This window comes from Ranitomeya imitator, chromosome 4 (genome assembly GCF_032444005.1).
Source record: "Ranitomeya imitator isolate aRanImi1 chromosome 4, aRanImi1.pri, whole genome shotgun sequence".
In the NCBI taxonomy this organism is placed as follows: domain Eukaryota; kingdom Metazoa; phylum Chordata; class Amphibia; order Anura; family Dendrobatidae; genus Ranitomeya; species Ranitomeya imitator.
Window position 1 is genome coordinate 358,529,341 of NC_091285.1, and position 22,438 is coordinate 358,551,778.

Genomic DNA, 22,438 nt, shown 5'->3' on the forward strand with positions numbered 1-22,438 from the left:
TCACTTTTTTCCCCATTATGTAGATAGGGGCAAAATTGTTTGGTGAATTGGAACGCGCGGGGTTAAAATTTCGCCTCACAATATAGCCTATGATGCTCTCGGGGTCCAGACGTGTGACTGTGCAAAATTTTGTGGCTGTAGCTGCGACGGTGCAGATGCCAATCCCGGACATACACACACACACATACACACACACATACACACACATTCACACATTCAGCTTTATATAGTAGATACCAGAAATGGTCTATGATAAGTGTGGTACTATTTTATCCAAATCCTAGCTAGAAGAATGGACATCCTAATCTAGACACAGATCCTAGATATGCACTGTATTTCCTTTTTTTCATGAGTGAAAAATAAATGTGTAATGGAAACGTCCCTTTATGTTTGAGCAAGTCTTTCACAAACATGTCATTTACTTCAGTGCTGGAAAATAGTGCGGTGTGCAACACTACTTTATGGGCTCTGGGGGGCGCCGTGATGGCCGTCATGTGAGACACTTTAAATTCTCTGTTTGGCTCCTTTGCCTGAGCAGAGCAGTACAATTGGTAAACCCACTATGTCTATGTAGAAAATCTGTAACTAAGAAACCAGCAAACCGAAATAGACAGCGGCTAGGTACCAGTAAATAATGTGCAGCAATGTCCTCCTGATGTCTATATTCAGTTCTAATAGTCTTTGTACATTTCACAATAGCCAGTACCAGGATTTGGGTCACAAAGATCATAAATATCTCAGATTATATTTGACCTCCCCCACACACTCACACAAGCACACACCAAGGCTACTCTACAAGGAGTAGTACGTCAGATTGGACAGATTAGTTTATCTTCCATTAATTTATTAGAATTATATTTCTACCCGAATCCAAATTTGATTATTTACATAATAAACTATAATTCACATTATCTACAAGTTGCATATATGTCTGTAAACAAAAACAAATACAGGTTAAAAAAGTACAAGATGGTTAAGTTCCCACAATAAGTTATTTGTGCATTTTTTTACGCTAAGTAGCGCAGCATCTCAGGTCCCAGGTCCCTTTTACACTGCGTTCTTGCCTACATTCAGTGGTACTGTCGGGGCTTATGTCCAAATCCTCAACAAAACGAGATTTGGGCATATCTACCATTGGGGTCATTGATTATAATGGTGCCAAAAGAGTCACCGTGTGCTATGTCATGCATCATTTTCTGTCTTTTATGCTTATTGGTGGCAGACACCCAGATGCATTCTACTACGTCTGAGTGTCCGCCTCTAGTAGGTATATATACCCAAAAATGATGCTCGACAAAGCAAACGGTGACTATATCTGTACCATTATAGTCAATCGCCTTGTCGGTGCATAACACATATACACCTGAATCCCATTTTGTAGGGGTATGGGCATAAGCCCTGATGTCACCAATGAACATGGAGAACACAGTGTGAAAGGGGCCTTACAGTTCCAGCAAAGTGGATAAGATGTATAGAAATCTCATGCTACTGTGCTATTTTTTTTTTACTCAGCGTAAACTGACCTGCAGTACAAAATTCAAATCCACAACATGTTAATTTCCCTTGCAGGTACGCTGAGATTTCTGTGCAGATTTTTCCAATAGACTTTTCTTAGGCTAGTTTCACACTAGCGTTTTGAGGAGCTGCAGAGGGCTGCGGACCTCCTCAGTGGAGCCCCGCCCTCGGCCGCACCTCCACCGCTAGCTCCGCCTACTTCTGCATGCGGCCTGTGTACCTATCTTTAACATTAGGTATGCAGGTCGTGCGGCTGTATGTCGATGCTTCCGCATGCGTGGTTTTGACGATGCGGAGAAAAAAAAGAAATTGCAACCAGCAGCGTCCTACGCTGGTCGCCGCATCGTCAAAATGACGCATGCGGAAGCATCCGCATACACCCGCACGACTTGCGTACCTAATGTTAAAGATAGGTAAGCAGGCCACATGCAGGCTGCATGCAGACGTAGGTGGAGCTAGTGGCAGAGGTGTGGCCGAGGGCGGGGCTTCACAGAGGAAGTCCGCAGCTCCTCAAAACGCTAATGTGAAACCGGCCTTAGATGCAGAAAATCCGCATGTAAAATACACGTGTGTTTTCAGTGCATTTCTATGCATGAAAAGCTCATGGCATACACATATGACTGTATCATTAAAGTTTTATCATAATACATATTAGTAAGTATCAAAAACAAAGCAGACTTATTTAAAACATAACATATAAAAAAGCATCAAAAACCACAGCATCAAAAATGCTATATAAATGCATATAAAAACACACTCAAAAGCTAATGAAAAGACTGCAAGTAACTTAATTTCTCTAATAGGTGCAGAAATGCAGGGGAAAATCTGCAACACTAAACACTCACCAAAAACTAATTTTGTGGACGTAGCCTAATACAACAAAATGCTGGATAGGACTGAATGCTTTCACATATAGTTTTGTAAAATGTAAGCATACATAAGGTTCAGCACTCATATGGTCAATGATGTATGACGTATTCCATTCAGTGCTCAGCCAATACATGAAGTTCTAACAGTTTACATTTTGTTAAGATGGAGTTTTGGGTATCTTAGGAGATACTTTAGGGGAACGTCTTGGTGACAATGGAGATCTGCTAGAAGGACTTTTGTTCTCAGGCTCTATATTGGTTGCAGCTTGTGTAGGAGTTTGCAGCCTACTTGGTGTTCCCGGCACTGCTGTATTCGTCACATCTTCTGCTTTAGGTGTTTTCACCTTTTTATTTGGCGTACCACTTGTTAGAACAGGTAAGGATGTTTGCTCCACAGGATTTACTGGCAACTGCTGTGGGACTGGCATCGGGGCAACGGGCTGGTTTGTGTCTTTCCATCTTCTGGCCCCAGACTTTGAATTGTACTCATAGACACTTCCTGTAACTACAAGCACGAACCACAGACATGAGTGACAATGTTATAATAGATGTGAGGTATGATAATAACAGCTTTTGTTTCCATGCATTAAATTACTTATTTCAAAAATACAATAAAGAGTAAAAACACAAAAATGTATAGATTAGCTTTAGTTATTCTTTATGCAAATTAAGTAACACATCTCCTTTTCTGGGCGTCCTCCTAGTCCCAGTCCCTAGTGATGGCTGGGAGCAGGAGAAATCCCTAATCCCAGGGTCACCTACTCATGTTTTTATCTTTCCACCTGCCTCCTACAGAATAATCTTTTGTGTCATTACCATTACCTATTTAGATACACTTTCTATTCCTTTAAATGTTGACATTAAAATTTTTAAAACTAGAGTACTATGCAAAAGTTCTTAGGCAGGTGTGGAAAACTGCATCAAAGTAAGAATGCTTGAAAAAGTAGAGTCTGTTTGGCTCTCAAGTCTGGGATGATATCAAGAGACAGAAGGATTTGCACAAGCCTACATCCATGATCTGTGACAAGTTCTCCAAGATAATTGGAACAAGCCCCCTGCCGAGAGCCTTCAAAAACTGTGTGCAGGTGTGTCTTGAAGAACCGGTGATTTGATGCTGTTTTGAAATCTAAGGGGTCACACCAAATATTGTTTTAATTGAGATGTTCATCACTTTGCATTCTGTTAATTAATAGAAATAAACTAGGATCCAAGGGTTAACATTTCTCCTTTTAAGCCTTGCAATGCTCCTCTGGGAAATATGCAAATTGTCTCTTCAGAGAGGAAGAGAACTAGAACTCTAGTGCCACAATTGGAAGTAGCAATCCTAAGGGCATGTGCACACGTTCAGCATTAGGCAGCACTTTGGACGCAGCACATGTCCGCTGCGTCCAAAGCGCTGGTGGCTTTTGAACACAGGTGATTACACGTGTTCATTGAACCGTGCGGAATCACTGCGTCCAATACAGTGTATGGGTGATATTTATCTTGTGTCTCCGCACGATAAATTGACATGCTGCTGTCTGGAGAGACGTGCCGCATGTCCGTCTCCACAGGTGAGCTGCAGGCATCTCAGCATGCATAGTGGAGTTGGTATTTCTTGAAATTCCATCCACTATGCTGTCAGAGCTGGATCATGAAGGTTGGACGCTGCAGATGTATACAGCGTCCAACCCGCAGCGTTTACTGACTGTGGGAACATACCCAAAAAGTCAATATCGACCCTTTAACGAGCCTTGCTACATACCTTAGGATAAAAGCCAAAACCAAAATTTCAATTTGCAAATTGAGATTTTGGTTTTGGCTTTTATCCTAAGGGTACCGTCTCACAGTGGCACTTTGGTCGCTACGACGGCACGATCCGTGACGTTCCAGCGATATCCTTACGATCTCTGTTATGACCTGGTGGTCAGGACAATAATGGACCTGGTGGATAAGAGCACACGGAATGACCTGATAGTTACTGATAATATAGGACGAGCTCTGGGACGTGGGAACTCTGCTGACCGCAATCCCTAATCCTATCAACCACACTAGAAATAGCCGTGGATTGCTCCTAACACTCCCTATGCAACTCGGCACAGCCTAAGGAACTAGCTAGCCCTAAGGATAGAAAAATAAAGCCTACCTTGCCTCAGAGAAATTCCCCAAAGGAAAAGGCAGCCCCCCACATATAATGACTGTGAGTAAAGATGAAAATACAAACACAGAGATGAAATAGATTAAGCAAAGTGAGGCCCGACTTACTGAACAGACTGAGGATAGGAAAGGTAGCTTTGCGGTCAGCACAAAAACCTACAAAAAGACCACGCAGAGGGCGCAAAAAGACCCTCCGCACCGACTCACGATGCGGAGGCACTCCCTCTGCGTCCCAGAGCTTCCAGCAAGCAAGAACAATCAAAATAGCAAGCTGGACAGAAAAATAGCAAACCAGAGAAAAACAAGCAGTCACTTAGCTTCTGCTGGGAAGACAGGTCACAAGAACGATCCAGGAGTGAACTAGACCAATACTGGAACATTGACAGGTGTCATGGAGCAAAGATCTAAGTGGAGTTAAATAGAGCAGCCAGCTAACGAATTAACCTCGTCACCTGTGGAAGGAAACTCAGAAACACCCACAGCCACCAGAGAAAGTCCATGGACAGAACCAGCCGAAGTACCATTCATGACCACAGGAGGGAGCCCGACAACAGAATTCACAACAGTACCCCCCCTTAAGGAGGGGTCACCGAACCCTCACCAGAGCCCCCAGGCCGACCAGGACGAGCCAAATGAAAGGCACGAACCAGATCGGCAGCATGAACATCAGAGGCAAAAACCCAGGAATTATCTTCCTGACCATAACCCTTCCACTTGACCAGGTACTGGAGTTTCCGTCTCGAAATACGAGAATCCAAAATCTTCTCCACCACATACTCCAACTCCCCCTCCTGAGAATACCCGCCGGCTCAGGAACACCTGGAGAGTCAGGCACAAAACTCCTTGACAGGGCATCAGCCTTCACATTTTTAGAGCCCGGAAGGTACGAAACCACAAAATCAAAACGGGAGAAAAATAACGACCATCGAGCCTGTCTCGGATTCAACTGTTTGGCAGACTCAAGATAAGTCAAATTCTTGTGATCTGTCAAGACCACCACGCGATGCTTGGCTCCTTCAAGCCAATGACGCCACTCCTCGAATGCCCACTTCATAGCCAAATACTCTCAATTACCAACATCATAATTGCGCTCAGCAGGCGAAAACTTTCTAGAAAAGAAAGCACATGGCTTCATCACCGAGCCATCAGAACTTCTTTGCGACAAAACAGCCCCAGCTCCAATCTCAGAAGCATCAACCTCAACCTGAAACGGGAGCGAAACATCTGGCTGGCACAACACAGGGGCAGAAGAAAAACGACGCTTCAACTCCTGAAAAGCCTCTACAGCTGCAGAAGACCAATTGACCACATCAGCACCCTTCTTGGTCAAATCAGTCAACGGTTTAGCAACACTAGAAAAATTAGCGATGAAGCGCCGATAAAAATTAGCAAAGCCCAGGAACTTTTGCAGGCTCTTCACAGTTGTCGGCTGAGTCCAATCGTAAATGGCTTGGACTTTAACAGGGTCCATCTCGATAGTAGAAGGGGAAAAAATGAACCCCAAAAATGAAACCTTCTGAACTCCAAAGAGACACTTTGACCCCTTCACAAACAAGGAATTCGCACGAAGGACCTGGAACACCATTCTGACCTGCTTCACATGAGACTCCCAATCATCCGAAAAGACCAAAATATCATCCAAATACACAATCAGGAATTTATACAGGTACTCTCAGAAGATGTCATGCATAAAGGACTGAAATACTGATGGAGCATTGGAAAGCCCGAATGGCATAACCAGGTACTCAAAATGGCCCTCGGGCGTATTAAATGCTGTTTTCCATTCATCGCCTTGTTTAATACGCACAAGATTATACGCCCCTCGAAGATCTATCTTGGTGAACCAACTAGCCCCTTTAATACGAGCAAACAAATCAGACAGCAACGGCAAAGGATACTGAAATTTGACTGTAATTTTATTAAGAAGGCGGTAATCAATACAAGGTCTCAAAGAACCATCCTTATTGGCCACAAAAAAGAACCCTGCTCCTAACGGTGATGACGACGGGCGAATATGGCCTTTCTCCAAGGATTCCTTTATATAACTCCGCATAGCGGCGTGTTCTGGCACAGATAAATTGAACAATCGGCCCTTAGGAAACTTACTACCAGGAATCAAATTAATTGCACAATCGCAATCCCTATGAGGAGGTAGGGCACTGGCTTTGGGCTCATCAAATACATCCCGATAATCCGACAAAAACTCTGGAACTTCAGAAGGAGTGGAAGACGAAATAGACAAAAATGGAACATCACCATGTACCCCCTGACAACCCCAGCTGGACACCGACATGGATTTCCAATCTAATACTGGATTATGGGCTTGTAGCCATGGCAACCCCAAAACGACCACATCATGCAGATTATGCAACACCAGAAAGCGGGTATCCTCCTGATGTGCAGGAGCCATGCACATGGTCAATTGGGTCCAGTACTGAGGCTTATTCTTGGCCAAAGGCGTAGCATCAATTCCTCTCAATGGAATAGGATACTGCAAGGGCTCCAAGAAAAAACCACAGCGCCTAGCATACTCCAAGTCCATCAAATTCAGGGCAGCGCCTGAATCCACAAATGCCATAACAGAATAGGATGACAAAGAACAAATCAGAGTAGCGGACAATAGAAATTTAGACTGTACCGTACCAATGGTGTCAGACCTAGCGAACCGCTTAGTGCGCTTAGGACAATCGGAGATAGCATGAATGGAATCACCACAGTAAAAACATAGCCCATTCCGACGTCTGTGTTCTTGCCGTTCAGCTCTGGTCAAAGTCCTATCACATTGCATAGGCTCAGGCCCATGCTCAGATAGTACCGCCAAATGGTGCACAGCTTTACGCTCACGCAAGCGTTGATCGATCTGAATGGCCAAAGACATAGACTCATTCAGACCAGCAGGCATGGGAAATCCCACCATGACATCCTTAAGGGCTTCAGAGAGACCCTTTCTGAAGATTGCTGCCAGGGCACATTCATTCCACTGAGTGAGCACAGACCACTTTCTAAACTTCTGACAATATATCTCCGCTTCATCCTGACCCTGACACAGAGCCAGCAAGATTTTCTCTGCCTGATCCACTGAATTAGGTTCGTCATAAAGCAATCCAAGCGCCAGGAAAAACGCATCAACATCACGCAATGCCGGATCTCCTGGCGCAAGGGAAAATGCCCAGTCTTGAGGGTCACCGAGTAACAAAGAAATAATGATCTTTACTGGTTGAACAGGGTCACCTGAGGAGCGAGGTTTCAAGGCAAGAAACAAATTATATATATATATCTGCGCTGTAGGTTCCAGAGGAGAACAGTTAATAAGAGGATTTTCTGCATATATTGTCCATCATAAAATATATCCACAGTTACCTAGTTGAAGGTTATTAATGCGTTATCAATGCGTTATATATCGTGCATATAAGATGTTGATAATTACCGGGTGTGTCGCAGTCAAAGTCTCCTGAATAGGTACACAACGGTGATGCGTTCAACCGCTTTACTTCCAAAGAATGTGCGAGGAAAGGGTGTAAAAAACCTGTCCCGGCCGGTGACAGTCACCCCTTACCTCACCGATGGTGCTCCTGGATCTTCAGTGTGAGCCTGCGCTCCCACACGCTAGTTGCCGGCGAGGTGCAATGAAGCTGCAGGGCCTCACGTGACGTCACATACACGTGATGTTACACGTGAACGGCTAACGAAGTGCACACAGTACCGAAAAGGATCTATCCAACGCGTTTCGGAGTCGGCGGACTCCTTCCTCAGGGATGGTCCGGTGCAGGTCAGGAATGCTTTATATATCATATAGCGAGTGGAAGCGCTGGGTCCTATTTGTTAAAAGCAAAGAGTTCAATTTCGCTGTTCAACCCATTTGGAATCAATGTGTTCATTTCAAAAATCCATTTGCTCTCCTCCCTTGACATCTGATGGATGAAGTTACCCTTCCGCCAATTTTTTTTAACTATTTTAATCCCAGTAACTACAATGTTTTTTATAGAGCCCTCATGATATTCTTCAAAATGTTGTTTATAGAGCGGAAGGGTAACTTCATCCACGTGTATGTGACGTCACGCGAGGCCCTGCAGCTTCACTGCACCTCGCCGGCAACTAGCGTGTGGGAGCGCAGGCTCACGCTGAAGATCCAGGAGCACCATCGGTGAGGTAAGGGGTGACTGTCACCGGCCGGGACAGGTTTTTTACACCCTTTCCTCGCACATTCTTTGGAAATAAAGCAGTTGAACGCATCACTGTTGTGTACCTATTCAGGAGACTTTGACTGCGACACACCTGGTAATTATCAACATCTTATATGCACGATATATAACGCATTGATAACGCATTAATAACCTTCAACTAGGTAACTGTGGATATATTTTATGATGGACAATATATGCAGAAAATCCTCTTATTAACTGTTCTCCTCTGGAACCTACAGCGCAGATATATATATATATATATATATATATATATATATATGATCATTTGTGTTTTTTCACTTTACATCGGACATTTTCGGTAGTTATGTCCGTTTATCTGCAGCAGTAGAACTACCAGTACAAACATATATTTTGTGTGCAGCGCCCGTAGTCGCTTTTATATTTAAGAAACAAATTACAATTATTTTTGAAATTCAAGAACTTAGATCTATCACCAAAAAACAAATCAGGAATTGGAATCCTAGGCTCTGACATCGGATTCTGAACCACAAAATCTTGAATGTTTTGTACACTTATAGTGAGATTATCCACCAAAGAGGAAAGACCTTGAATGTCCATGTCTACACCTATGTTCTGAACCACCCAGATGTAAAGGAGAAAAGAGAAACAAAACACACTGCAAAGAAAAAAAAATGGTCTCAGAACTTCTCTTATCCCTCTATTGAGATGCATTAGTACTTTGGGCCACCTGTACTGTTATGACCTGGTGGTCAGGACAATAATGGACCTGGTGGATAAGAGCACACGGAATGACCTGATAGTTACTGATAATATAGGACGAGCTCTGGGACGTGGGAACTCTGCTGACCGCAATCCCTAATCCTATCAACCACATTAGAAATAGCCGTGGATTGCTCCTAACGCTCCCTATGCAACTCGGCACAGCCTAAGGAACTAGCTAGCCCTAAAAATAGAAAAATAAAGCCTACCTTGCCTCAGAGAAATTCCCCAAAGGAAAAGGCAGCCCCCCACATATAATGACTGAGTAAAGATGAAAATACAAACACAGAGATGAAATAGATTAAGCAAAGTGAGGCCCGACTTACTGAACAGACTGAGGATAGGAAAGGTAGCTTTGCGGTCAGCACAAAAACCTACAAAAAGACCACGCAGAGGGCGCAAAAAGACCCTCCGCACCGACTCACGGTGCGGAGGCGCTCCCTCTGCGTCCCAGAGCTTCCAGCAAGCAAGAACAATCAAAATAGCAAGCTGGACAGAAAAATAGCAAACCAGAAAAAAACAAGCAGTCACTTAGCTTCTGCTGGGAAGACAGGTCACAAGAACGATCCAGGAGTGAACTAGACCAATACTGGAACATTGACAGGTGGCATGGAGCAAAGATCTAAGTGGAGTTAAATAGAGCAGCCAGCTAATGAATTAACCTCGTCACCTGTGGAAGGAAACTCAGAAACACCCACAGCCACCAGAGAAAGTCCATGGACAGAACCAGCCGAAGTACCATTCATGACCACAGGAGGGAGCCTGACAACAGAATTCACAACAGATCTCGCTGTGTCTGACAAGCTACTGCGATCAGGGACCCCGCTGAGAATCGTACGTTGTAGCAGATCGTTTGAAACTTTCTTTCGTCGTCAAGTGTCCCGCTGTGGCGGCATGATCGCATCGTGTAACAAAGGTGTGCACGATATTGTATACGATGTGCGCATAGTAACCAACAGCTTCTACATCGCAAACACGTCATGAAATTATCGCTCCAGCGTCGTGCATTGCGAAGTGTGACCGCAGTCTACGACGCTGGAGCGATAATGGTGCGATGCTGGAGCGCCACGGATCGTGCCGTCGTAGCGACCAAAGTGCCACTGTGAGACGGTACCTTAAGTCATGTAGTAAGGCTCTTTAGAGGGGCGATATTGACTTGTAGGATTGCTACTTCCAACAGGTGGCACTAGAGTTGTAGTCCTCTTCCTCGCAAAGAGTCAATTTAGAAATAAACTATTTTAGTTAACATTCTTGCTTTCCAGCACTTTTTACACACATGACTACAGCTTTTGCACAGTACTGTATATTTACAAACTTCTATAGGTCCATGATGTACAGTAAGTATTTTGGAATCACTCTTAATAAAACACACACCTATAGCATAACAATGAATTAAAGTGACTGTCTTTTGAAAACAAATGTCTGCCATCAGATGAATGCTGCAAGTCTGGTTACTTTAATCCCTAGTGATAAGCTGCACTTAACTAGTGCTCTCCGACACATCATCCCGGCAGAGCCTAGTGATTGCCTGCAGCGGTCATATGCTATTGTTGTGACATCAATGCTACAGCCTATCAACAAATACTGTGGATAGCAGCAGGCAAGCAGGCCTAGAGCAGCCGTAGGTGAATAAAGCACATTTTGTTGTTTTTACAATGGGCAATCCAATGACGATAAAAAGGTAATCTGACTATACCATTACACATGCACTTATAATTTCTCACTATGACTACTGCACCACATCTTTAATTACTGGTTCCATTATAAGCTGTACCAGATGAAGCATCCATGTAACACTAAAATTTACCAAACATAATAAGGTCAAAGATACAGTAGTTTCGGGGAGATACAGTTAATCGTTTTCCAAAGGCATATTTTTGAGAAATACGGTCTCATGTTAATATCCTATATCTAGTATGGCAGTTCAGCCTAATCCAATTAAGTATGACTGAGCTGCAGTACCATAGAGAACCTGTGTACTACGGAGGTGCTGTTTCAGGAAAAAGTATGGGGATATTGTGCCTTGGTCATACAGAATACTGCACACAATGGGGCTCAGATTTTTCTAAAACAATATACTCAAGCACCAGTGAAAAAAAAAACAACTGCGGCCATTTTATTTATATCTTACTTGGATCTACAGCTTCTCCATCAAAGACAGTGTTTAACTTGGTCATTTCCTGTAAAAGAAATACAATGGCTGCTGTAATAATAATGATTCACTCTCCCAATGGACCATTAAAAATAATTTATTCCACTGGTTAAAGTAGAATGTCTATTCCTGCAGTACAGTCTATCCTCCTTTGTCCTCCTTTGTATTATTGTATTTTAATTGTGGGGAATAAATTGTACTTTTCCTATAGCGGCTAATAAAGCAGTTTTACAATGTCCTCCTTTATTACAGACTACACAATAGTCTTGGGTTTTGTCATTTATACCAGGAATTTGAAAGCATTAACAATCTGCCATTCAGTGGCGTTGTTACAAAGCCATTATGAGAAAATAAAATAATAATAGTTTTGGTAACTGATTAATAGAAGTGTGTTGCTATTAAAACACTCCCCCACCCCCAAAAATAAGCTACTATAGATCTATTTATTTAAGAGACATTTCTGGCATTGTGTTTGGCTCAAAATGATAGAATTCAGTAGAAAAGTGTCAGAAACTTATTAACATTATACCATATTTTCGAAAAATGTATACATTGATAAAATACCCTATTATTTAATGTTATGTATTTCATTTTATTTTAAATATTTATATAACATTATACAGAACTTACCCAAACAACATCCTGCTTAACCTTCTTTTCTATAAAAAAAAAAATTATTTGCTGTTACTTATTACATCAAACTGTAAAGTGTCTGCAGTAGTCAGTATTGTGGCTGCAACGTCCAGACCGCACCTTTGCAAATCTATAGAACTAAGCTTTGCTTTACATAGAACTCTAGAATGATGTACTTTTGGTTCAGTTCGGCTATGTGAAATAATATTATATAACCTGCTTGTTAGTCACTGATTGCTATATGTTTAAAGGCTTTTATGAGGTTACAAAAAATAAATGTTTTTGATGTGAATTTTGATTTATTAATTTCTCAATGGTGCATGTTTTTTGCCTCCAATTCACTGAGCAGAAACGTCTCAGAAATGTACATTTTGCAGGAATGTAGAAAAAAAAGAGCACCATGTTTTCCATTTAAAATTGAATAAAACTTGAGCAGAGGACTTGAAGCAATGTTTGGATTTTGTGTTCTAACACATTTTTATTTAAAATGTTATTAATTATAACATTCAAACAATTGCCTGCCCATATTTGTGTCTTGTCATTGGATTTTATTTGGTTATCTTTTTTGTTTTTGCATGTCATATGTAGAAAATCCTTCCAGTAACTAGTAGAATTGGGCAGATCGATTCACTCTTGTCCATTGGCCAGGTCGGTAGTCTCCCTCCACTGGATGGGAGGTCCATGCATCTCTTAGCTTTCAGGATTCCCTGTGCAGCTTTTGATTAGACAGGCTGGTACGACGTCACCATTGCAGCATGATACACAGATCACATAGTGCCAGCCTGGCTAATTAAAAGCCATGTCAGGGATCCCATAAGGTAAAATAATGGCAAGCCTACCATCTGGCGGACAGAGACTACTGACCTGGTCAATGGACCGAAGTACCACCACGAATCAATCTATCCTTCTCTACTAGCTACCTCACAAAAAAGTGAGTCCAACTATACACAGAATACTTTTTCAACCAAAAAATGTATAAATCACATTTATGGTTGTTGTCACTTTTTAGTGCTCTCTTGTAGTGGTAATTACTGCTATTGAATTGAAGGCCCATAGCTGGATATTCCCACCATGGTCAACATCTGCAATAAATTATTATGTTCTCCCGTGTTTTCGTGGGTTTCCGCCTGGTACTCCGTTTTTTTTTTTCAAACTTTCTAAAGACAAGAATGTTAATGTCTGTAAAGAGCTGCTGACTGTGATGGTGCTACATAAGCAAAGCATACAGTAATAAATGGTTGGACTTATTCAGCTTTGCCTAAAATATAATTGAGTTAAATGCCATTAGTACATACCTGCTGGTTTTATTCTGGAAATGAATAAAGAAATATGTTATGACAAGAAAGTGTAAGTAAAAGTGATAGCAACACACAACAGATGTTATACACCCTGGTAATTATAAAATGAAAGTTCTGTCCACTGTATATACCGTATGTATGTACAGACCAAAAGTTTGGACACACCTTCTCATTTAAAGATTTTTCTGTATTTTCATGACGATGAAAATTGTACATTGTACTGAAGGCATCAAAACTTTGAATTAACGCTTTTGGAATTACATACTTAACAAAAAAGTGTGAAACAACTGAAATTATGTCTTACTAGATGGTGGCCCGATTCTAGCATATCGGGTATTCTAGAATATGTAGGTAGTATATAGCACAGGCTACGTACTATATTGCACAGTGACGTAGTATATAACATAGCTAAGTAGTATATAACAGAGCTATGTAGTATGTTACACAGCGTACGTAGTATATAGCAGAGCTACGTAGTATATAGCAGAGCCACGTAGTATATAACATAGCCACATAGTATATTGTAGAGCCATGTAGTATATTGCACAGCCACGTAGTATATAACACAGTCACGTAGTGTATTGCACAGCTACGTAGTGTATTGCACAGCTATGTAGTATATTGGTCAGTGACGTAGTATATAACACAGCCATGTAGTATATTGCATAGCTACATAGTATATTGCACAACCACGTAGTATATAACAGAGCCACGTAGTATATTGCACAGTTGACGTAGTATATAACAGAACCGACACAGCCACATAGTATATTGCACAGCCACGTAGTATATTAGACAGTCACGTTGTATAGTGCACAGTCACGTTGTATATTGCGCAGCTACATAGTGTTAGGGCTGGCGGAATGCATCGAGTAAATATAGAGATGTTATTTGGTGCGTTCGCAGCCCGGGGTCCACCGTGCAGGAAAAGAACCTGCTGCTGGCAAACAGCGGCACAATATGGCGGTAGAAGCGAACTCTGTTGCATCACAGAGTCGCTATAAGGAAAGTACTGTGTCCTGTTAAACTCCACAGGAATACACAGTAACTGCTGAGCAGATAGCAGCTTGTGGTCACGCAGTCCAGGAGGCAAACATACAATCTCCTCACCGGAGGAGCCGGTATTCTAGTGGCTTATTTCAACCGGGGCCCTGAAACCAAACACACAATCTCCTCACCGGAGGTGCCGGTATTCTAGTGGCTTATTTCAGCCGGGTCCCTGAATACACACAAGCGTGACCACACTGGCGCAAAACTCATGTCATGCATTGATACTAGCGCATGGCCGTGCGGCCATGCGAGCCTTATATAGCTGCAGCAAGTAAAAGACCTTCCTAGAAGGACCAATGAGAGACTGCCATACCTGAGCATGTGACCCTAGATCTCCACTGAGAGATCTTACCCTGGGCATGCTCAGTGTGTGAAAAGCAGGAGTTAGTCCTAGCAGCTATAGGACCTTCCTACCATGTGACCCTCGATCTCCACTGAGAGATCTTACTCAGGGCATGCTCAGAATGAGAAAAGCAGGACTTAGTCGCAGAAGCGTTTGCTCGCCGCTGCCCAGCACTGACTTCAATGGCAGAAGCAGGAAAGGCAGCAGTAACTCTTTGTACAGAGTGGGACTGAGCAAGACGCTTGGACTGACGTCTCCGCTGAGCAGGCTCAACTGCGGCAGGAGAGGAATGGGAGACCGCAGCGGAGATGGCCCGAGATTCCCCCTGTGCAGAGGCAGGAACTCGACCCCTAACACATAGTGTATAGCACAGAGATGTAGTATGTAACAGAGCCCACGCAGTATGTAACACAGCCCACGTAGTATATAGCAATGTGGGCACTATATGCGTGGTTAAAAAAGACTTAAAATAAAAAATAAACATATACTCACCTCCCAAAGGCCTGTTGAAGTCCTGGCGCCTGTGTACGGTGCACGCCATGGCAGGTCCATCTCGCATAGCATCCTTGGCACCGGAACCTGCCACTTGCACTGCCGAGGACAGCGGATGACGTCGGAGGGTGAGAATTACCTTTTTTTTTTATTATTAGTATTATTTGTAACATTAGATCTTTTTACTATTGATGCTGCATACGCAGCATCAATAGTAAAAAGTTGGTCACACAGTGTTAATAGCTATGTTACCATAGAGCATTACACCGCGCTCCGGTACCGCTGGCATTGACCCTGTGTGAAGGCTGACTGGAGGGGGAGTATGGAGCGGGCACTGACTGCGGGGAGGAAAGAGCAGCCATTTTGCCACTGGACTGTGCCCATCGCTGACTGGTCGTGGCAATGGTCGTGGGCGTTTTGCCACGACCAATCGGCGACTTGGATTTCCATGACAGACAGAGGCCGCGACCAATGAATATCCATGACAGACAGAAAGACAGACAGACAGACAGACAGACAGACAGACGGAAGTGACCCTTAGACAAATATATAGTAGATATTCTAGGTTCTTCAAACTAGCCACCTTTTGCTTTGTTGACTGCTTTGCACACTCTTGGCATTCTCTTGATAAGCTTCAAGAGGTAGTCACCGGGAATATTCTTCCAACAATCTTGAAGGAGTTCCCAGAGATGCTTAGCACTTGTTGGCCCTTTTGAGTTCACTCTGCGGCCCAGCTCGCCCCAAACAATCTTGATTGGGTTGCAGGTCTGGTGACTGTGGAGGTCAGGTCATCTGGCGTAGCACCTCATCACTCTCCTTCTTGGTCAAATAGCCCTTACACAGCCTGGAGGTGTGTTTGGGGTCATTGTCCTGTTGAAAAATAAATGATGGTCCAACTAAACGCAAACCGGATGGAATAGCATGCCGCTGCAAGATGCTGTGGTAGCCATGCTGATTCAGTATGCCTTCAATTTTGAATAAGTCCCCACAGTGTCATCAGCAAAGCACTCCCACACGATTACACCTCCTACTCCATGCTTCATGGTGAGAACCAGGCATGTAGAGTCCATCCATTCACCTTTTCTGCGTCACACAAAGACAAGGTGGTTGGAACCAAAGATCTCAAATATGAACTCATCAGACCAAAGCACAGATTTCCACTGGTCTAATGTTCATTCCTTGTGTTCTTTAGCCCAAACAAGTCTCTTCTGCTTGTTGTCTGTCCTTAGCAGTGGTTTCCTAGCAGCTATTTTACCATGAAGGCCTGCTGCACAAAGTCTCCTCTTAACAGTTAATGTAGAGATGTGTCTGCTGCTAGAACTCTGTGTGGCATTGACCCGGTCTCTAATCTGAGCTGCTGTTAACCTGCGATTTCTGAGGCTGGTGACTCAGATAAACTTATCCTCAGAAACAGAGGTGACTCTTGGTCTTCCTTTCCTGGGGCGGTCCTCATGTGAGCCAGATTCTTTGTAGCACTTGATGGTTTTGGCCACTGCACTTGGGGACACTTTCAAAGGTTTCCCAATTTTTCAGACTGACTGACCTTCATTTCTTAAAGTAATGATGGCCACTCGTTTTTCTTTACTTAGCTGCTTTTTTCTTGCCATAATACAAATTCTAACAGTCTATTCAGTAGGACTATCAGCTGTGTATCCATCAGACTTCTGCACAACACAACTGATGGTCCCAACCCCATTTATAAGGCAAGGAATCCCACTTATTAAACCTGACAGGGCACACATGTGAAGTGAAAACCATTTCCAGTGACTACGTCTTGAAGCTCATCAATAGAATGCCAAGAGTGTGCAAAGCAGTCATCAAAGTAAAAGGTGGCTACTGTGAAGAACCTAGAATATAAGACATAATTTCAGTTTCACACTTTTTTGTTAAGTGTGTTAATTCCTAGTTTTGATGCCTTCAGTGTGAATGTACAATTTTCATAGTCATGAAAATACATACATATATATACACACAGTATATCTCAAACACAAAAAAGCATTATTTCTCTACTGTCATGTTACAAGAATTATAGTAAACATACTACCATTGATTAACAAATATAACAAATAAACATTATGAAAATATTTTAGAATATTTCTATCTGGCATAATGAAAGACTTAAATGGGTTGTCCGGTCTAAAATTATAATTCTGCAGTGACCGTGTGACTGAAGACTTTTGAATTCCCCCAGCGCATGCACTCTGTGCTGCGAAGATTCGCCGCTTTATAACCTAGGAGCGGCAGTGATATATGTGATATGCATTCTCCCGGGCAGAAGCTGTCTAGTGGGCGTGGCCTCTCTCCATAGAAGTGCATTGAGCAAGGCCACGCCCACTAGACGGCTTCTGCTCCAGTGTATGCATATCACATACATCACCACCGTTCCCGGCTCAGAAACCAACCAATCTTCGCAGCACACAATCCATGAACGTGTATGGAGCGGGGCCACACCCACTTGATGGCTTCTGCCCAGGAGTATACATATGAGACACGCATAAGCTTAAATGGCACTTTCAACCTGCAACGCAATCCACCACACCCTTTCAATAATACTCACAGTGGGTCTGTGTCAGGTTTTGTACGTCCTTTGCACGGACAGTACTTAGCAAGAAGATAAATCAGTAATCCAAGGAGCCCAAGTAGAAGCAAAGCACCAATTGTGCAAACAAATGGTATATACCATGCCAATGGGGAATATACATTTTTAGACGTAGTCACATACACTACACCAGGCTGTAAAAAGACGAGATATTTTCAATAAAAGTGAAGTAATTAAAAAATGTCAACTTCGTCAAAATGCAATTCCACAATTGTATTTTTGTTTTTTTGTTTACCATGTTCACTAAATAGTAAAACTGACCTGTCCATATGATTTCTCAGGTCAGTATGAGCACGAAGTATCAAACATGTATGGTGTATTTTTTATTTAAGTGGTGAAAACAATTGTTGCGGCAGCCAGAAAAACGCTATTCTGTCGTTTTAATTTTTTTCTTGTTACGCTGTTTACCGATCTGAATAATTTATTTTATATTTGGTAGATCGGACATTTCTAAAGGCAGTGATAGCAAACGTGTATTTTTTATCTTTTTTATTGTTTTATTTTCAATGGGGCAAAAGGGACTGATTTGCACTTGTGTTTTTTTATATTTTTAATTCTAATTTAATTTTAATATTTAATTTTCTCTTTTTATTTTATTTAATACTCACCTTAATAGACTTGAAGCTGCCATTGTCCGATCACCAGTGTTATAGCGCTGCTATGTATAACAGAAATTACAATCTCTTTGAACACTGGCCATTGGCCAGCATTTACAAGAGTATCGTGATGACAGGCGCAGGGGTCTTCTGCAGTGCCCCAGCTGTCATGTCAACCCATAGACGTCCCGCCGATGGACTGGATTAATGGCGCACTTCCAACTGGCGCGTGTTAAATCTCACTGTCAGAGATTGACAGTGGGATTTAATTGGTGAACAGCCGCGGATGCAGCTCTGATCCACCTGCGGCTGTTAAAGATGTAAGCACAGTGTCGGAGCCTGCATCAGAGTAAGGGACACGACATATGACATTATATATGCATCATATGTTGGGAAGAGGTTAAGGAACTTGAATCTGTTACTGTATGATTGCTCATACTATATATATATACAGTATATAGCAATGCTACAGTATATTGCAGTAAATAGTGAAAATGGCTAACATGGCAGCCATTGGGGCATATAGGAAGTCCTGAACTGCCATGGTAACCCATCAGGTCCCTGTATTCATGCGTGCACCACTAATCATGACATTGAAAAGCCCCTGTCAGTTATTAACAGTGGCATTTAATTGGTCAAACAGCAGTGATTGGGGCGAGCTCCATTTGCTGCTGTTGCAGGAAGATGCTGGGTATGTAAGGGACCTGTAATGTAAATGTACCCTACATGACAGATAATTAAGGGATTAATGGGCTATTCAGCAAATAAAAGTTCTCATTGTGTAATTAAAAATGCATGCAATTTCCCAATATACAGTAAGTTTCTATATAATTTCTTCTTGACTTTCAAGATCTCTGCTTGTTGTCATTCTATTAGAACCTGTATGTGCATCATATGTCATGGCTTATTTGATGCTTACTAGAAGTAAACATTGAATGCTCCAATAGAATGAGAAACAGAGATCTTTAAAACCACAAACAACTGATGGACTATGCCCTTAGAAGCCACTAGTTTCTCACAGAAATCGCTTCAAGAAACTCTACTTCTTTTTGAAGTTTTGGAGAAGTTTTTCCATTTCCAGAATCAGTTTGGAAGAGTTTAGTTTTTGAAACATTATGGACGCATTAATTTTTTCCTGAAATTTTTTTTTCGCAGCCTTTTGATTTTTACAGAGCCTAGTTTGGAGCGGATTCCATCAGAATCCAATCGAATGAAGTAACATGAATTTTCTTTCCCTCCAACAAATGTTTTTCAAAACCTGTAGTAGAAAAAAAAAACATTCAAAACACTGAACATACAGGATGATCAGCAAAGCGGCTTTATAATAGACATACAGTGGCTACGAAAAGTATTCAGGCCCCTTTAAATTTTTCACTCTATGTTTCATTACAGCCATTTGGTAAATTCAAAAAAGTTCATTTTTTTCACATTAATGTAAACTCTGCACCCCATCTTGACTGAAAAAAAACAAATGTAGAAATTTTTGCAAATTTAATAAAAACTGAAATATCACATGGTCATACAGTGGGGCAAAAAAGTATTTAGTCAGTCAGCAATAGTGCAAGTTCCACCACTTAAAAAGATGAGAGGCGTCTGTAATTTACATCATAGGTAGACCTCAACTATGGGAGACAAACTGAGAAAAAAAAATCCAGAAAATCACATTGTCTGTTTTTTTATCATTTTTTTTTTGCATATTATGGTGGAAAATAAGTATTTGGTCAGAAACAAACAATCAAGATTTCTGGCTCTCACAGACCTGTAACTTCTTCTTTAAGAGTCTCCTCTTTCCTCCACTCATTACCTGTAGTAATGGCACCTGTTTAAACTTGTTATCAGTATAAAAAGACACCTGTGCACACCTTCAAACAGTCTGACTCCAAACTCCACTATGGTGAAGACCAAAGAGCTGTCAAAGGACACCAGAAACAAAATTGTAGCCCTGCACCAGGCTGGGAAGACTGAATCTGCAATAGCCAACCAGCTTGGAGTGAAGAAATCAACAGTGGGAGCAATAATTAGAAAATGGAAGACATACAAGACCACTGATAATCTCCCTCGATCTGGGGCTCCACGCAAAATCCCACCCCGTGGGGTCAGAATGATCACAAGAACGGTGAGCAAAAATCCCAGAACCACGCGGGGGGACCTAGTGAATGAACTCCAGAGAGCTGGGACCAATGTAACAAGACCTACCATAAGTAACACACTACGCCACCATGGACTCAGATCCTGCAGTGCCAGATGTGTCCCACTGCTTAAGCCAGTACATGTCCGGGCCCGTCTGAAGTTTGCTAGAGAGCATTTGGATGATCCAGAGGAGTTTTGGGAGAATGTCCTATGGTCTGATGAAACCAAACTGGAACCGTTTGGTAGAAACACAACTTGTCGTGTTTGGAGGAAAAAGAATACTGAGTTGCATCCATCAAACACCATACCTACTGTAAAGCATGGTGGTGGAAACATCATGCTTTGGGGCTGTTTCTCTGCAAAGGGGCCAGGACGACTGATCCGGGTACATGAAAGAATGAATGGGGCCATGTATCGTGAGATTTTGAGTGCAAACCTCCTTCCATCAGCAAGGGCATTGAAGATGAAACGTGGCTGGGTCTTTCAACATGACAATGATCCAAAGCACACCGCCAGGGCAACGAAGGAGTGGCTTCGTAAGAAGCATTTCAAGGTCCTGGAGTGGCCTAGCCAGTCTCCAGATCTCAACCCTATAGAAAACCTTTGGAGGGAGTTGAAAGTCCGTGTTGCCAAGCGAAAAGCCAAAAACGTCACTGCTCTAGAGGAGATATGCATGGAGGAATGGGCCAACATACCAACAACAGTGTGTGGCAACCTTGTGAAGACTTACAGAAAACGTTTGATCTCTGTCATTGCCAACAAAGGATATATTACAAAGTATTGAGATTAAATTTTGTTTCTGACCAAATACTTATTTTCCACCATAATATGCAAATAAAATGTTAAAAAAACAGACAATGTGAATTTCTGGATTTTTTTTTCTCAGTTTGTCTCCCATAGTTGAGGTCTACCTATGATGTAAATTACAGACGCCTCTCATCTTTTTAAGTGGTGGAACTTGCACTATTGCTGACTGACTAAATACTTTTTTGCCCCACTGTAAGTATTCAGACCCTTTGCTCAGACACTCATACTTAAGTCACATGCTGTCCATTTCCTTGTGATCCTCCTTGAGATGGTTCTACTCCTTCATTGGAGACCAGCTGTTTTTAAACTGATAGGAGTTGATTTGTAAAGTCATACACCTGTCTTTATAAGACCTCACAGCTCACAGTGCATGTCAGACCAAATGAGAATCATGAGGTCAAAGGAACTGGCCAAGGAGCTCAGAGACAGAATTTTTGCAAGGCACACTTCTGGCCAAGGTTACAATAGAATTTCTGCAGTGTTCAAGGTTCCTAAGAGCACAGTGGCCTCCATAATCCTTAAATGGAAGAAGTTTGGGACACCCAAAAGTATTCCTAGTCCTGGCTGTCCAGCCAAACTGAGCAATCATGGGAGAACAGCCTTGGTGAGAGAGGTAAAGAAAAACCCCAAGATCACTGTGGCTGAGCTCCTGAGATGTAGTAGGCAGATGGGAGAAAGTTCCACAAAGTAAACTATCACTGCAGCCCTCCACCAGTTGGGACTTTATGGCAGAGTGGCCAGATGGAAACCTCTTCTCAGTGCAAGACATATGAAATCCCGCATAGAGTTTGCTAAAAAAAAAAAAACACATGAAGGACTCCCAGACTATGAGAAATAAGATTCTCTGGTTTGAAGAGATGAAGATAGAACTTTTTGGTGATAATTCTAAGCGG

General features: G+C 42.3%; 1 protein-coding gene across 1 annotated transcript in view; it reads right to left on the reverse strand.

The window, feature by feature from the left end:
- Positions 1-2,021: 2,021 nt before the first annotated feature.
- CDHR3 (cadherin related family member 3) overlaps positions 2,022-22,438 on the reverse strand; it is a 108,581-nt gene continuing 88,164 nt past the window's right edge. The window contains exons 15-19 of the mRNA XM_069765082.1: positions 17,971-18,146; positions 13,526-13,539; positions 12,228-12,256; positions 11,577-11,625; positions 2,022-2,889 (exon numbers count right to left, since the gene is read on the reverse strand). Coding sequence (XP_069621183.1) covers positions 2,543-2,889; positions 11,577-11,625; positions 12,228-12,256; positions 13,526-13,539; positions 17,971-18,146 — 615 coding nt within the window. The 3' untranslated portion in view covers positions 2,022-2,542. The remainder of the gene's footprint in view (positions 2,890-11,576; positions 11,626-12,227; positions 12,257-13,525; positions 13,540-17,970; positions 18,147-22,438) is intronic.